We start from the raw sequence: 17,735 nt of genomic DNA, 5'->3' as shown, positions 1-17,735 counted from the left end.
GGCCCCGCCGCCCCGCTCCCCCTCGAGACGCCCGCAGCCCCCCCCCCCCCCCGCTCACCAGCGCCATGGCGCCGCCGCCCCGCGCCGCCTGCCGGGAGAGGAAGGCCCGGAGGAGAGGGGAAGGGGCGGAGGGGAGGCGGGCAGGGCGCTTCCCGGCGGCCTCCTCGCGGCTCCGCTTCCTCCCGTCCCGCCCAGTCCCGCCCGCAGCCGGCCGTGCCGCTATGGCGCCGTCGCAGCTCCCCGCGCTCTGCCTCTTCGACGTGGACGGCACCCTCACGGCGCCGCGGCAGGCGAGTGCCCGGGGCCCGGGGCGGGCCGGGCCGGGCCGAGCTGCCAGGGCCGCGCCCGGTACGGGTGGCGGGCCCTTGGGGCACCGCGGGCAGCGGGGCGGGCTGGGGCGGGCTGCCTCGGCTCCTGGCCGGCCACGTTCACTGCCAAAGATAAAAGTCAACAACCAGAAAAGCGCCCCTCGCTTCTGAAAGCTCGGCGCGGTTTTGCTGGGGTTTAAACGGGCGCTGCAAGACGCAGGGGCCGAGGCGCTGACAGACCGAACCGCTTTGTTTTGGCATCTAGAAAATCACGGCTGAGATGGCCGAATTCCTGCAGAAGCTGCGTCAGAAGGTGAAAGTCGGGGTTGTCGGAGGCTCGGATTTCGAGAAGATCAAGGAGCAGCTTGGCGATGACGGTAAGGATGGAGGCTGATGCAATCTGGTGCCCGGGGTTGCTCGGAAGGAAGTCCTGAAGGTTAAATGTTAACCCCGCTCGTCCTCCTCCTTCCTTGCTGTAAACCTTTCCCTTTTCACACGTTGCACGCAATTTATGAGCAATTTATGAGACAGGCATTTACAACCTGCAAGCAGCGTCTGTGTCCTGCAGGCATTTCCGTGTGTTCTGAAGGGATGGCTACGAACACTGAAATCCTGACCCCGTGACAGTATGTGGGAAGGCATCCCTCTCGCTGGGCCTGAACGTGTAATTACACACTGCAGACACGTGTGCAGGCTCCTCCGTCCTAGCTCGTCCCTGAAGGACCTGATGTCATTAGCAGTGGGGTTACTGTGCAGAGACGAATGCTTGCGTTAGTCTTTGGAGAGACTCCTGAGGGGTCTTTACTTAACTGATGGCACTGACAGCCTGTAATGCCTGCCTAAGTCAGAGTTTGTTTGGTGTAGGAGCAGTCCCCGGTAAGCCATCTCCTTTTGCATTGCAGCGGGGTTCTCACAACTCTGTCATCTCCTGTAGGTTGGTACCACTGAGAAAACAGACCTAAAACAGTAGCATTTTATTTGTTGCCTGTCCCAGCTGCGTGCCAAGTGTTTGCAGTATTTGACATACTCAGTCCCTTACATTGAGCATATTTGCAGAAGAAGAGACTTTAAGCAAAAATAGAAATAACTTGACTGAAAGACTTAAATGTGATTTGAGGTGTGTGCTAATCTTGGAGAGAAATCAGTGGTTTTAATCTTGTGCTTGATGTTACGCTGCTGAGTCTTTCAGACTTTATGATCTAATATTTGCTGTATTTTAACCTACATAGTATGTAAGGCAATTCTACGTTAAGAATATAGGGGAAATGGTAAGTTACTAAGTTTTTGTTTGGTTGTAGTGGTTGAAAAATTTGACTACGTGTTTCCAGAAAATGGTCTTGTAGCATACAAAGATGGGAAGTTCTTCAGCAAGCAGGTAAGTGCGAAACTTCCAGTAAGGTGAAATTTTCTAAACAAGATTTTGCTTTCTTGCTACAGTGCAGTCTTCTATAATCACCTTCATTAAGGCCAAAATTTCTGCATGTTACTCTTTGCTCTCTGATATTCTCAAAAGCGCATTCTAAATGAATAAACAACTAATTCTAATAATTCTTTAGTCACATACATTGTTTCAACATAAGTAATAGTGATGAAAAATTTAGGAGATCCTGGCTGAAATCGCCGACTTTGAGCGGTGGTTTCCAGTTTATTGCAGTCACAGTCTCCATTCTTCATGCATGGCTGCAGCAGACATTAACTGCAGTTGTCTTTCTAGTTGTCTCTTTGGCAATGTTTCCTTGTAAAGCAGGTACCAGTAGGGAGCATATTAAATGAGAATTTCTGTTTATGGTTAAAAAACAAAGCAAAACAAAGTAAGCAAAAAGAAAAATGGGATCCTTAAGTTAGTACCATGAGTGCATCACTTGAGACTTACTTATTGAAGGCGTGTTTCTCTGTGGTATCCATATCTGATATTCTTATACCTGTGTGTTCTGTGTGACTTATTTTTGGAATCTCATATTCTGGACCCTCGGTTAAATGGTATTTATTTTGTTAGAACATTCAGGGCCACCTGGGTGAGGACATTCTTCAAGATCTAATCAACTACTGCCTGAGTTACATTGCAAAGATTAAACTGCCAAAGAAAAGGTATGTGCATACACGCATCTCGGGATCACCGTATTCTCCATGTTATAGGCTGAGCATTGGGATGTAAAGCAGACTTCTCATTAAAAAAATGAAAAATTTGTGTTTAGGAACACTGTAGACATGAAACAGAGATCAATCCATGCATGTAGAGACAAGCTCCCAAGTGGAGCAGGTGAAAATGATTGAAAAGGCTGAAAAAATTCTAGAGAACGTGAAATACCAACTGATCGCTCATTTGAGAGAGAAGGAAGTTCAGTTTTTGAGTAGAAGTATTCATTGGTAAGTCTGGAATTCAGCGGCATGCTTTCCAGAGATGAGAAGTATGAATTAAGATCAATTCTGTGTGTTTGTGAGGGTGCAGCTGCTCGAGTCAGTAATATCTACCACGTGAGGCTAGCTAGAAACTCTGCCGAGATTCTTTTTTGCTGTTTCACCTAGAAGATGACAGGCCGGTGTGCAAGTGGCTGAGCGTCTGGTTGACAGGATGCTCCAGTCACATTTTTAAAACAAATCATACCTTTAAAAGTCAGTAGTGATGACGCTGAGGTTGCTAGATTCAAATAAAAGTCCAAAAGATTCCCTCGTGTCAGTAATGCTGGTTCCTGTATTTTATGCATACAGTGAGAGCCTGAGGGAGACATCTGATTCCCACTGCTCTTAGAATTAAATGAAACCTCATCATGATACTCAGAATTTTGAACAACTTTTCATCTATTTTCTGTCTTGTTAATCACTTCTTTTTCCAGGGGCACTTTTATTGAATTCCGTAACGGGATGTTGAACGTGTCCCCCATTGGAAGAAGCTGCAGCCAGGAAGAACGAATTGAGTTCTATGAACTTGATAAGGTGAGTTACAACTCTTGAAAAATATCCAGCTCTTCTGGAAGAGGCAGTTATAGTCAGGTTATGATTTAAAAAAAAAAAAAAAAGAACGTTTTATACTTTGTCCAGTATTTCATTTTAATCTTTTCTCTGTGTTTTTAACTAATTTCTTTCTTCAGACTTCAGAAAATATATCCAGGAGTTAGTTTTTTGTTGCAATAATTAACCGAGATGACTTGCAGAAGAGGTGGGCTTTGAACCCTCTGTCCAGAGTACTGAATGTCCTACCTCCACATACGTGGTCCTGAAAAACCCAGCCATAGACAAAACCCTACTTATCTGCAGTGCCCTTTAGTATACCCCGCCTACATCCATTCAGGTCAATAAAACTATTCCTTGTCTTCTCAACTCTGCAAGCCTTTTAAAACACAACTTAAAAATCGAGATCAAACTATTTGATCTCGTTTATTTTCCTTTGTACCCAGCCAAACGTGGGAGGTTGAAATGAATCTGAGCCGTGGCATCAGAGTTCTGCTCCCTGCTACACCGTAACAACTGCTGCTGCTGTGATACAAAAACTGAAATCTAACTCCTTAAAAGCAGTGATTGCCTGTGACTGGGTTAACGGAGCCCAAGGCATTCTGAAAACACCTTCTTGAAATACACGGTGTCAGAAGATTAGCACCGTTGTTCCTGCGCCTCAGTCGCCCCATCTGTAAAACTGAACTCTGCTGGCAGAAGAGGCATACCTGCTTAGCACCCTAGGATTTTCAGATAGAAATGCAAATATCACAGCACGTATGTCAAGTTTTGCTCTTATTTTGTACAAGCTGGTAACAGATGAACATGGAAATACTCTCAGCGTGCTTTCAGTAATAACAGAATACAGCTCTGTCGCACTGGTCCTATACTTGGAGCTTTGGGTATTTTGAGGGTGGGTTTGGTTTTCTTTTTTTTGATTGCCTTTTTATTCCTGAGTTAACGTGGCACATAGCTGATGGTTTTTCTTTCCCCTCCCCCCCTTTTTTTTAAACAGAAGGAACATATAAGAGAGAAATTTGTAGCTGATTTACGAAGAGAATTTGCAGGAAAAGGCCTCACATTTTCTATAGGTATCACATTTGAAATAATTTCATTGAAAACCATTTCATTTAAATTGCATTTAAAACAAATCACATCCCCTCACTGCATGCAGTACAGCCTTTTTTTACTTCTAGGTTTTCATTTGGTGCGTTTTAAGCGAAATCAACCAACCAAGAACATCACTGCTTGTCATCAATTCGTTATCTTTCAGTGTTAGTTGTGTGACTGATTCTGCTCATTTTTAAATACTCTGCTCATCAGTTTTGATCAGAAATACTTCAGTACTGTTTCAGTAGTCCATGGTTCTTCAGTTCTATAGCTGCGCTGAGTGGGAGGAAGGAGAGGGAAAAAATCCAAAAGCAAGTGCAAACAAAAAAAAAAAGTGATAATAAGGTGGACTTAATTTTCCATATATTTCTGCTTTCTTCCCTTTCCCCCCTACTATATACAAAAATTCTTGCCTTTCACTTTTTTCAAATTAATAAAAGACGTGGGTGACATTATTGGTATAGTGTTAAAACACTAAGGCAGAAGGGAACTGCTCTCCTAAAGCATGCTGTAAATACCTTTTTGACACTCACTTCAACTGGGAAATAGGCTTATATATTGATAAAGTCCATACATTTGGAACTGGGACATTTTGCCCTAGTCCTTGGCATTGCAAAAAGAAAACCTAAGATCTAATCTCAGTGCATGTATTGGTAATAGTAAAGTAAAAAATGTTGTCCTGGTAGGTTGAGTTCCTCCTTTTCCTATTTTGTAAGCCTTAAAAAGCTTTTGCATGAAGACAGAAAAATATCAGTATGAAGCAATCTCATCCACAATAAAAGTCTGTACAGCAGTAAAGCAGCTCTCCTCTGGTTCGGACACCATGCACATTTATTTCTCAGTATTTACAGGATGAAGACGCTGTATGGTACAGCAGTGGCTGTATTTAGTCGTGTGGTTTCCTTCCAAAAGTCAAAAGATTAAATGTAACTTTAAAAGAAAAGAAATCAATTTGTTCTAGAGAACCCAGTGGTGTTTGGGATGTTGCCAAGACTTTCAGAGCTGTTTAATAATAATCAGTAAGTCACAACTGTAATAACTGGTACCCTATAAAATACTTTCTATACTTTTAAGACAGCTCCAGGGGCTTGTAGCATTTCTGTAAAATTTCTTCTACTAAAAATTTTATTCAGTTGTGTTCTTCCTCACTGCCTCCTAACGACTGTGTCCTTATAATAAAGATTGCTTGGTTCGTGTCTATCCTAGGAGGCCAGATAAGCTTCGATGTGTTCCCAGATGGCTGGGATAAGAGGTACTGCTTAGGAATCATCGCCAAAGATGGATACGAGACAATTTATTTCTTTGGAGATAAGACTATGCCAGTGAGTATATTGTTTCATATATGCATTTCGGAGATGCTGTTTTAACCTGCAAGGACTGTAGGTTCTAATCAATTGCCTTACGCCTGGCAAGAACTGAATTCAGAATATATATGTAAACGGGGGCCTGCGCTTAACTGGCTGTGCAGTGCCGGTCAGCATAATGCGGGGAGATAGCTACGAGCATTGGCTTTTCCTGTCCTCTGAAGTGAGCAGAGTGTACTTAACAGAGTTAGTACTGGAATATGTTTTTAACTTGTACTTCTGTACATTAGAAAACATAGATGACTTGGCCATTGGAAACTGATAATCCTCTTTGATTGTTGTAGATAGCTGTTTTTTCTTGGCTGGTGATTATTAAACATTTATTTTCCATTTAATTGCATATGGTATATTTGCTAACCACTTTATCAGTCTCCCTGTTGAGAAACTGAAATTATATCTAATCCCTGAGAGAGCTACACAAGAGGCTGTTTCACAGGCTTTTGAAAATACTGGGCAGAGAACTGCCTAGATCTAGCAAAGGGTAGTAGCAAGGACAAGGACTTGGATGAAATTCAGGCTGCCTGCACATGGCCAGGGGATGGTGTCAGGCTAAGCTGCAGAAGAAAAGGCTTAGTCCTGTAAGAGCTTACAATTTTGTAAGTTACAAAGAATGTCATCGTTTTATAAAGTTAGAAAAAGACAGGCTTTGTATTAAGTCATCCCATCCCACTTGACACCAGCTGCAAAAGTAATCAGCTTTCCCTCTGGTGTAGGGTTTAAAATCAGCTGCCCCTAAACTCCTTTTCAGCTGTGAAGTAGCAGGAGTTGCTGTTTTCTCACTAGACAGCAGTGTGGCAAGCAACGTACAAAAATTAGATACCGCTTCCGGTAGCGCACGAAGCTGCTGCTCTCAGGGATCTCTGCTCACGCAGGTGGTAGCACCTTTGGCAGCACCTCAGCCAGCTGTGAAAGAGCCTTGCATCGCTCTCCTGTGACTAGAAGCCAGTTACAAATGCCACATCAGACCAGTAGCTAGCAAGGCCAACATGCTGCAGTAGCAAAGGATCAACAATGTTAACAGTCGTGTAGCTAAAAAGGAAGGAAACCAAGCTGGAAGGAAGAGGATAATGCAAGTAAGTTAGAAATAGCTGTTCTGGAACAAGCTTTACACCTGGATATTAACAAGTAAACAATTTTAAGAAGTCAGTACTGGTTTGCTATACAAAACTAAAACCGTGGCTAAACTTAGACTGCGAGTTCTGCTCTTTCATTGCCAACTCTAATGTGCGGGTAAGGAAGTTCTCATGCAGGTGTTTGTGATGTTCTGCAGAAGTTCCAGCACAGGAGTGGTGTAAACGTGTTATGAAAAAAAATCACAAAATGCTGGTTTGCAGTTTGTTTGTTTTTAAAGCTTTCTGGAAGATGACATCTCAGGCAAGACTTCTGTCCTTCAGTTTACACGAATGGCCATCTCTTTTGGAAATTAACCTGAGAGGAACTTTTTTGCTGTTGTTTGAAAAAAAATAAATGAATAAAAACTTGCCTGCAAATTCTGTTTAGTTATGCTACTTGCTCTTACGTTTCCAAAAAGAAATCACGCTACTGCTGAGTAGTGGCTAAGGTAGGAAAGACTAATTCTTTCATCAGCAGCCTCTCCCCAGTAACCAGTTCCAAATGTAACGGCCCCTGCAGAGCTAGCAGGATCACAGTAGTGCAGCAGTAACCTACCTGCTTCAGTGCCAGGCCCTAGTTAAATCAGACCTACATTTCAGTTTGATTAACATTTCAGTTGGATTAAGGAAGCTATCTTAAAGGTGTCCTCATTGTCATGCATTAGCAAGCTTTTAAGTCAGCGTGTGATTCAGTCTTTTCAGCATTTTCTTTATGTGCTCTGTGACTATATGTTAAGCTAAATAATGTTAAAAACTCTTCTGCTTTTTTCCTTCTCTCTTTTCAGGGAGGGAACGACTATGAAATTTTCACAGACTCCAGAACACAAGGCCACAGTGTCACATCCCCCCAGGATACAAGAAGAATCTGTGAAGAGCTATTTTTTAAGTAAAAGACTTTCTTTTAGACTTCATACTTCCAGAACGGTTAAGACACCTTAATAACTCAAAACATCTTCATTTTATATTATGTTTTTCACAACTGCTCATAAATAATAAGTGCTTTGCAGGTCCAAAGGGAAATGTTTTAACTGAAGAGAACCTTTCCAACCAGTTAGAGGACAGTACAGCTCATCTAGGACCACCCTTCCATGGTTTCCATTGGCAAAAATATTTCTGATTAGTTGTGATTTTATTCTTTTTATTTGTTTGGTTTTGTTTCGGTTAAGCCAAAAGGGTTTATTGTGTCTCTAGTGTTTTCCTGTGAAGTGTTACTTTGGGAACAGTAACTAATTTCACTAAAAAAAATAGGTATTTCTGGTCAGAGTAACCTGCATCTACTCTAGCATCAGCACAATCTCCACAGGCCCAGACTAACTACTGGCTTGGACTGAAAGTGAGGACACTGTATGCTTAGGAATAGCAGAAATTGATTCTTTGCTTCTTTTGTGCTTAGTGTTACAGGAGTCTAAGACATGAAAAGGTGATAAACCTTTATGATAATGCACTAAGATACTCTTGACAGTATAAAATGCTTTATAAATCTGTGCAGGGAAAAAAGAACTGTGGCTTTCTATTTTTCATCACTTTAGTTTAAAAAGACCAAGAGGGAAAAAAAAAAGCCTTAGCTCATTAATTACATTTTTACTCCATCCCCTCTCCCAAAGTGATCTGCCTGCTGTTGATTTATAGCCTTAAAATTGCCCCACAAGGCATTACACCTAGTTTTGTCTTTGAAGCTGCAATTTAAAAAAATAAACATCTTGATTTATTTTTAAATATTTCCTTGTGCTATGAAAATATGAATTAAGACACTTAGGATTTTCTTGTTTCAAACTGGAAGATGAGTAAAAGATAGGTTTGTGTTTTTTTTCTGGGGTTGGAAAGGCAGAACTGAGCCAGAAGTCCCTGACCTCATACATATTCCAGTGCACGGTCAGAAGGCGTGCTGCGTCTACTCCCACTGGAACGGCTGGACCAGCCGGAGCTAGCTACCTCCTGAGGACAGCTTGCTGTACCAAGGCACAGCACCGTTAACGGTACCTATACTTGTTGCAGATGTTTTTAACTCTACAGTGGAGGAAAAAAAACCACAATCATCACTAAAGCAACTTGAGCACAGTAGCAAAATACAGTTTTCTCACTAATTACATTTCTGATTTTCCCAGGAGACTTTATGAGTAGATGAGATTTTTAGTGCTACAATAAATGACATAAGATATGTTTCAATTAAAATCCAAATTGAAGTATGACAATCAGTGTAACTGTTAATACTGCTTTTCTCACCTGGAAGTAGGAAAGTAATCTCTTGTGTGAACAGGTTGATTTAGAAAAGGAGAATAAAAATCTTTTTATCATGGAAAATAATTAACAATTTGTCATTTTGGCAAATAAAATATTTTAAGCAGATCTGTTGTATGCTGCCTGTCTGTACAATTAAATGACTTAATAGAATCCTTCACATTTCAGGTTTGCATGAATACTGAACAGTTTAAAAAAAGTGTGTACAAAATAAAATGCCCCAGGGATGAGGAAGGGGGTGCTCTGATGCCCTCATCAGAAAACATCCAGCCTTCTAACACGCTTTTCACATGCATACTTCTCTAGGGTAATTCAGCCTCAACCATTTTAAAGGAAGCAGATGCTGGACCAGACCCATTTGTAGTGCAAAAAGAGACTTTAAAGAGGACTGTAGTCTGTTAGCCACTGCTTTGTGTGTACGTGAATATGATGCAGCTAATTATTGGGTTACTTCACAGTTGTTCCTTACAGTAGCAAAAACCTGTGCCAAACACTGTGCAGGACCAAAACCATGTTGGTTTTCTACCTCAGTTATGATGATCTGCATGCACATGCCTGCATATGTTCAAATCATAGACGTTACCTTGCTAGTCCTGTGCAGCCATTGCCAATAGGTAAGGTTACCGTCAGCCTCTTGTACTGCCAGCTGAGAAGCAAACAATCTATCACTCAGGAGAAGAAAAAAAATTAAAAAATCCATAGTCCCTTGCTTCTAGTGTGCTTTCTCTAGTGTGAGTTCATAGAGCTAGGACAGGAACAATCCCTCCCGCCTTTGGCAGCAGCTCCTTGGATCGCAGCTCCTGAAGCCTGGCTAAAGCTTTGCTGCAGCATTTTTGGCTGCTGACTGTTTTGGGAGCGCCTTCTGCAGTGCCCTGGCCTTGATCCCCCAGGGTTCAGTCAATGCAGCCAGGCTCTGTGTTCCCTCTAACGTATGCTAATACAAATAATAGCTAATATTAAATACTATATAAAGATGTATCTGCAGAAATAGTAGTATATATTGTAGGATAATAGATTACACAGCCAGAAAACTTGCTATCTTCCCTAACGCTTCTGGTAACAGACCTGATCATACCAGTCTGTGTATGCGGGCACCTGCAGTCTCCTCTGTCTTTAATGCTAATCTTCAATACAGATTATGCAGAGAGCAGACTGAAGACATATATTAAAGCATTACAATGATCGCATTTATTGTAAAGAAAGCGACGTGTGATATTCCACAAGTTAGTGTTAAACCCACCATTACTTAGTCATACTGTCAGAAAACAACAAAACAAAAACACACCACTGCAGGCTCATCCTTACTGTACACTATAGTGTAATATAGGCACAGCTTAAAGTAAAACAAGCAGTCACAGCAGCTACCAACCTTCATGTAGCTGAGCTCTCTGCAGATCAGCCCTCGGAACAGCTCATCTGCTGTGAAAGTCGCGACATTTCATGACAGCAAGTGCCTATTGTTAAAACCGCAAACAGGCAACTGAAGTTACACTGTCATGTAACTGACAGAAGAGTAGCATGCCATCTTTTTCTATTTTTATTCTTTTTTATTATTATTTGCAAAGTCAATAAAAATCCACTGGTAGGAAACAAAAGGGAAAGATGCTTCATTTGAAAAAAAGGTACGGAAGGCAAACGGGAGCAGCATAGTTGCACTACATCAACTACAGGAAATCTTGCAGGCAGAGAAGAGCGTCAGGGCAAGGGTGACCATACCACATCCTACCAAGCAAGTCTTCCAAGGAAATACAGCTGCAGAATCTACTTTGCCCAGGCAGCTGAGCCTATTAAGTAACTTGCACAGTATACACTGAGCTAAACAGCATATGATAGAATCAGAGAATCATGTAACTTGCTTTTCAGAAGTACAGTTATTTTGTCTGTCGCATGAAATACCATAGCAGACATTCATCATATATATGCAATCAAGAAGGTAATCTTCAGATTTGTATAAATTCAGATACCCAGAGGCTACAAAGCTACGCTACAGCTTTCTACCACTTACCTTAAAGCATTTTTTTTAATTTTTATTTTTTTTTTAAATACTGGCCTATAAAATTTGTTGTTAATCAACCATCAAGGCACCAAAGTAAATTCACAAACAATCCAGGCTTTTTAAAAAAACAACACAGAATTCCACACCTATGAAGACAGGTCATTTGCAAACACTGCACCTGAAGGGCACCCAGCCATGGCCAACAGCGCATAACCACCAGGCGCAGATTCTCCACCATGTAGCAGCTGCTCCGTTTGTGAGCTTCCCTCCACGAGGAAAACAACTCACAGCAAGAAACAGCTTGCACACTCTAAAGCCAAGGCATTCAAGCTCTGCTGCAGCAGTAAGCATGCTCTAACACTTGCAGAAGAGCAGCTCAAGGGATCACGATGCTCACGCACCCGTGGGGCCTTGGACCTGCACCTCTGCTATGGCTGTGTGCTGCAAGAGCTCTCCTTCAAACCTCTCCCCGACTCCCCTGGGGATTCACTAGAATCAGTTCACAAGATAAAGGAAAAAATAAATCCACCCCCCTCAAAGCACATAAACTAAATCTCTTTAAAATACATTTTTGTGAACACATTAATATATTTTTTTTTCATTTCATTAGCATCTGGATTGCCTTTTTTTTTTTTCCTTTTTAAAATCAGGCCTGCTGTAAATATGGTAATTTTGGCCTACTTCTGCTGCTGTTGACAATGCAGTATTTCCTCCCGCACAGTACCTAGACTATTCTTAGGTCAGGTTCCTTGCAGCCAGTTGTCGAGCAGTGACCCACAAAGGCCGTGTCCGCAGCAGCAGCGCTGCCTCTGGGACGCCTTCAGGAGCTGATGACATGCCCCGACCAGGTCTCGTGCTTGGTTCCTGGGGCTAGGTGGGTGATCACGACCTCCACGGCCTGAAGCTTCTCGTTCTTTGGAGGAATGGTGCACACCTTGTAGGTGACCTCGTCGCCTGCCACGGGAACGTACTCGCCTTCGATGCTGTGGAAAGAAAGCTTCAGTTAATCATAACTCACATGATTACTCTAAAGTTTTATCATTTCAAATGCCGTACGTGCTTAAGATACTTCAGTTTTTGTTTGTTTGTTTTAATAGAACCCATCAGTCATCAAAGCTGAGGTTGATTTTGGTTGTCTCACAGCAAAATCCTATGAAAATTCTGCAAACATCACCACATTAGAAAACAATAAACAACTTTACCTACAACCTCTAATATGACTTAAAAAAAAATATCAACGTTGGACAATACTATTATGAACCTCGCACCTTCACACATGTTCCTATAACCTCTTACTCATTGGCAGCAGTAGGGGGCAGGGCTGACACCGTTCGGTGCTTTGTTTTGGGACCTGTGTTTTTGTTTTTTAGCTATAGGAAGTTGGTCCCCCACCCTTTCTTACGGTTATGAAGTTTTGTTTTGTTTTTTCCCCCCCCTCCTCCTTTTTAAAGAAAGGTTATTCAATTGTAGTCACTGATTTTATCTTTAGGTTGCTCCCCCATAACATGCAGTTTGCCTGGGGCCTTTAAAAAATAAAGCAAGCCCAAGTACAACAGTGTCAAATGCCTTAAAATTACTCGCTGGGAAATAAATGAATAATTAAATCAGTTCTGTGGCCCTGATGTGTTTCACCAAAAAAGCTCTCCTCCAGCATCCAGACGCCCATTTCTACCAATCCTCTCCCAGTGTGGCGAGGGGGGACACTGGGCGAGGGGGGGACACTGGGCGACTCGCACTCCACATTTGTTTCTGTGTTTGAGTCTTATCTGGAAACAGTGGGAAGCGACAGGAAGGCTGGCACCTTCCATCCAGAGTCACGTACTGAGGAGACAGGGCTGCAAAGGGTAACGGCCTTCCTCACCTCCCTGTTCGAGATCAGAGCTTTTTAATAAAAATCCCAGCATGTGCCACTGAAGACACGCAGAGATGCCTTCCAAAACCACATTTTCACAGTTCTTTGACAGGATGCTACCTCAGCCTTCTTTAAATATACCTACACAAGCCTGTGCTCAGGATTCCCTTCTCTGACAACGCAGGCTCTTGATTTCTTTTTGTTTAGGGGCTCTTCAGTGTCTCACAGCAGCACCACATACCATTTGGAGCTAGAACAGGCCAGGTGAACAGATAACATGCTAAATATAAAATCTGGATGCCTTGTACACATGACTGGCTTGTGGACTTTTTTGAGAGGGCTGTGGGGTAGTCCAGAGAAAGGGAGAAGAAGAAAAGTCTTCTAGGTCAGGACTGGACAGCTGCGTTTGTTATTTGCCTTCACTGAGAGCATATACACACCACCCAGGAATTTTACCCTGCAAATGCTTCTGTCACTGCAGGGACAGAAGTTAAAGGCATTCCCAAGGCCTGTGCTTTGAAACGTGTTCTTCAGGTCCTACCTCCCTGGACTAACCTCTGGACTGCAGGAATCAGACCCGGGAGGGCACGTCCTAAGCTGAACTCTTCAGAGTGGTGCCTGGGAAAATGGCAGTAAATTGCAGGCAGAAAAAATATTTACTGAAAAACCAAGATAAATCCTCCTTCATCAGTCCCGACAGCCCCTTCCTTACCACACAAGCTGATCCGACTGACCTTTATTTACTTCCAAAGTCCCCTGGCCAGCCTGTCAGCCAGCCCTGGGTCACACTGCACACACCATGGTTGAGCTCCCACCTCTAGATTCTTTCTGGGTCCTTCTCCTTCAGTTATTGCCTTTATCTATAACCCTCACCCCCATTTCTAACAGGTCTGATATTTCTTTTAGCTGTGAAGGATTCGCACACCCAGTACTTACTATCCTTTTATGAGCAGAGATTCATTAACCTTTCTTACTGCCAAAGGATTTTGCCACCATGCTCTGTGGCTTAGCCCTGACTTTGAATGAAAGGATTTCACACAAGCATGAGAAGAGGTTACTTGTACTGTCTAACAGCTTGAGAAGCGGACATGAAACCTCAAGAAGAGATGTGGGAGAGGGGCGAGCCCTGACTAAAACAGGAATTCCACGTAGAAAAATGGCAATATCTCCCACTTGAATCTCTTGAATGGACCAGTAGGTTTGATCCTAGTAAGGCAACGCTCCATTACCATTCTTTTATGCTTTCTCAAGTACTGATCACTGCAGAGCAGCAAAAAAGCAATAAAGCCATGGACTGCACTCCAGAGCAAGGCAGAAATGTGCCCCAATATCTCGGCTGGCCTTGAAGTCCTGGCAGGACCTTTGAGAGAGTTTCTGCCAGAGATGAAGTCAAGGACTGTCCTGTGTCAGAGTCTGAGAGTCCTGCTGCTGCTCCACAATACTACAGCTAAAACACAAACTAAGAGTTAGGTGAGGGAAAGCATGTTCCTGACATATTGTATCAACTGGTACCCGAAAGCCTAGCATTGATGGCAGCAGCCTGGAGACCTGCAAGTACCATGGGAATACCCTGGGGATGAGGAGCCAACCCAGTGCAGGCAGACCTGCCCAGCCATCCTGCACCCCTGTGACAGACAAACTAGGCATCAAAGACAGGGATCAGGACACCACCACCACACAAACATTGGAGAAAACTAAAGTGCATATGAACACTTGATTGTTCTGCTGAGTGCAGTAACTCACGAGCATCAGCTACGACTGTGCATCATGCTGCTGCAGTGCTCATGCATACAGATGAATGAGCCCTCAGTCCCCCAGACCAAAGGACTGTTGTTACTTGAGCTAAAAACACATTGCCACAAGCAGTAACACACAACCCAACCCCATGTAGGGCAGCAGTCCCACTTGAGCAAGGTAACATTTTTTGGTGGAAGACGCTACCCCACAAATGCATTATCTATACAAACAAACACTGGACTAGCAAAAAACAGTGAACAGAAACATTTCTCAGCTCAGATGTAATGAGTGCAGACAATACAAGCCGATGTAGAAAGTCTACATTGACTCAAGTGCAGCTGAGCCACTGGAACACATTGTAATGGAACATGTTTCTTCATCTGGCCTCGAGCAGCGGGACCATCTGCAGACAGGATTTCAGGGAGCAGAGGCAGAGCTGTTACTTGAAGCTGGAACTAAAGCAGCGTCTCCTCTTGATGTTACGGCTGCCCGCTGCACAACCCCAAGCATCGCCTTTGATTCCTGCACAGAGGATGAACACGCAGAGCAAGCAGCGAGCTCGGAAGTCACTGCTTTGCAGGAACCAAACAAAACGGATGCCCTGCCCAGGAAAAGATCTTAAGTTTGGCTGAAAAGTCTTTTTCACAAACAGGAACCTTACATGTTCTCTAAAAGCTCCTGTAAAACAGGATGAGATGCAGTTAGCAATATAAACATTTGAAAACTGCAAAAGGTATTAGTAGGTGGGGTTAAGCGAGAAGGAAAGTGGAGTCACGCTGTCTCTTGAAGCACCAGAGACATGCCCATACACAAGGACAGTGTTTTAAGCTCCTGAAAAAACAAAAAGCAATTAGGTATCACTTGAATATTCAAGTGAGGAAGGAGTACAGCTCAAGAGCTAAAACTGATATGGGATTTTGTTGGGAGTGTTTGGCTTAAAATTAAAATATGAATATATACCAGGATGAGCTCTGGTAAGAAAGGGGTTGCAGGTGCTCTGGTAACCAAAGTGGTGCTGTTTTTTTCCATGAAAATAAGAACAGGGGAATTGGTGCGCACACAGAAGCGGTATGCCTAACGTACAACAGGCTGCAGTCAGGGACGGGAGAAGCAACGGGAACAAGCCAGACTAGAGGACGTGCTCTCAGCTGTCATTGAGAGCCACTGCATCCCTCGGCAGTTGTTAGACCACTGGTTGGAGTATCATCTACAGTTCCTCGTCTGCACAGAAAATAAAAAGGCAATTTTCTGACCCAAGCTTCTTAAACTTGAATCATGAGGTTAATTACTCCTGTTCCTTTTACCAGTGAGGTCACATTAGCCCTGAAAAAATGCACAGCCCTAAGGATTACCCTGAAAAATACACTTTTCTCCACTAGAAAGCACTTCTTACAGGATCAAGCATTATTCTGACAGCAACAGATCCTTTCTTGGTTTCTTACCTTTTTCAAACTGACACTACAAGAGTCTGAAGCTTGCAATACAACCCTCATTTGGTCCCAGCACTCCTTTTTCTCATCCCCTGGTTTGTCTCTTTTTTTTGCTTGACCTGATCAAGACCAGGACTGTCCTTTGCACAGCTATGTGAGAAGGCTGTGGCCGCACAAGAAGCTTGAATTTCATACTCTGTTTTCAGCCTTTAAGCCTGTCTCCCACAGACCAGATATTCTTTTCTTCCCTGCAGCCTTCTGACTACTCGTTACTTTTGGTACCTACCAAATACAGACTGACTCTGTCTCCAGTGCACATGAAAAGCAAAAGGACAAAGGTCTCAGTTTGCAGCCTGATTACACCTGTTTGTGAAAAGCGTAACAGCACAGTGTTTGCCCACCAAATGCTGCTTCTGGAACAGTGCTACTGGGTGCACGCAGACTCGCTCCAGCAGCAGTATCGCTAAGCGATGCTTAGAAGCAGGAACGAACAGCATCCAGATTATGCAGTATTTTTGGGGGGTGTCAAGAAAGAACACTGTAATGGCACTTGAAAGCTGATGAGATGGCAGAGCTCCACACTGGATGGCAGAGCTGCAGGAAGATCCTCCATCAGGAAGCAATTGCCTTAAGTGCTGGGAGGTAAATGAACTGGAGGAGATTGGAGAACGTAAACAGAGATCTTGGAACAGATTCTGTCTGCAGCAGCTGCTCTATACACCATGTATGTTACCCAGATAAGTTAGAAGAAATTAAACATGGACTTCTTGATGTTATATATTGATGAAATATTTTCTATCTTTTCTACAAATACATATTTTATATCTGTGTAATTATTTTTACTCTATTTAATGTTGATCTAAAACCAAATGCATTAAGAGACTTGTATGCACATTCCTATTCAAACTAATGCCTATTTATGTATCCAGGAATTTTAAGACACTTTGTTAAATTAAGCTAAAAATGTGAAGTGTTTTCCTGATGTTTGTGTCAGAGAGAAACACAATAAAGTAAGCTTTAGATTATCCAGCAACTCCCATTTCCCAGCTCAGTGCCAGTCTGGTGCAATAGAGCATTTTTATCTAGCACTATTTTTAGGGAGCTGGGAGGTTATTAGGAAATTACCTAAATAAGAAATGTTCTAGCTCTTCCTCCTCACAGCTGTTATTCATATTCCAAGGCGCTAGCTAAACCCTCTGGGACTAAGACGAAGTCATATGGAAACATTTTCGAACTCAAGTTTTCAGTGAATTCAGAGCCGTGTTGGTCAACAAGGCTGCCACAGATCACACCACGCAGCCAGCTCCCACGGACTGATGGGCTGCGTTATTTCAGGGGCTTCTCAAAGCTCATTTCACTCTTGGCACGCCTCCCAGAAGCCAGTGTTTTTACTAAACAGCAGACCCAAACAGAAGTGAACCAACCTGAGTTACTAATCCTGAATGCCTTCCCATGCAGTCTCAGCAGATATCCAAGATGCCTGCAATGACTTTACAGAGGCAGCAGGCAGGCAATCAGAACCACAGCTGCCTCTCCCCCACCAATCACACTCATAACTGGGACAGACAAGTGTGAAAGAGGTCCAAGCACTGAGGAATCCCAGCTGTAAATAACCAAGGTCTCACTTACAGGATTGCCCTGGTCTCTGGGGGATCTG

General features: G+C 43.1%; 2 protein-coding genes across 6 annotated transcripts in view; one reads left to right on the top strand and one right to left on the bottom strand.

Annotated features, from left to right (window-relative positions):
• The first annotated feature begins 124 nt into the window (after positions 1-124).
• Positions 125-8,853, top strand: PMM2 (phosphomannomutase 2). The gene is made up of 8 exons (XM_035339602.1): positions 125-290; positions 574-685; positions 1,607-1,683; positions 2,305-2,396; positions 3,143-3,242; positions 4,255-4,330; positions 5,556-5,671; positions 7,611-8,853. Exons 1-8 carry the CDS (start codon positions 222-224, stop codon positions 7,713-7,715), a joined length of 747 nt encoding a protein of 248 aa, XP_035195493.1. The 5' UTR covers positions 125-221; the 3' UTR covers positions 7,716-8,853.
• Positions 8,854-10,228: 1,375 nt separating this feature from the next.
• The window catches only part of CARHSP1 (calcium regulated heat stable protein 1), a 34,458-nt gene continuing 26,951 nt past the window's right edge, over positions 10,229-17,735 (bottom strand). For all 5 annotated transcript variants that reach the window (XM_035339606.1, XM_035339608.1, XM_035339605.1 and 2 more), the window contains exon 4: positions 10,229-12,042. In XM_035339606.1, coding sequence (XP_035195497.1) covers positions 11,880-12,042 — 163 coding nt within the window. In that variant the 3' untranslated portion in view covers positions 10,229-11,879. The remainder of the gene's footprint in view (positions 12,043-17,735) is intronic.

The sequence above is a fragment of the Oxyura jamaicensis genome, chromosome 14, assembly GCF_011077185.1.
Source record: "Oxyura jamaicensis isolate SHBP4307 breed ruddy duck chromosome 14, BPBGC_Ojam_1.0, whole genome shotgun sequence".
In the NCBI taxonomy this organism is placed as follows: domain Eukaryota; kingdom Metazoa; phylum Chordata; class Aves; order Anseriformes; family Anatidae; genus Oxyura; species Oxyura jamaicensis.
This window is presented reverse-complemented; position numbering and strand designations above follow the sequence as displayed.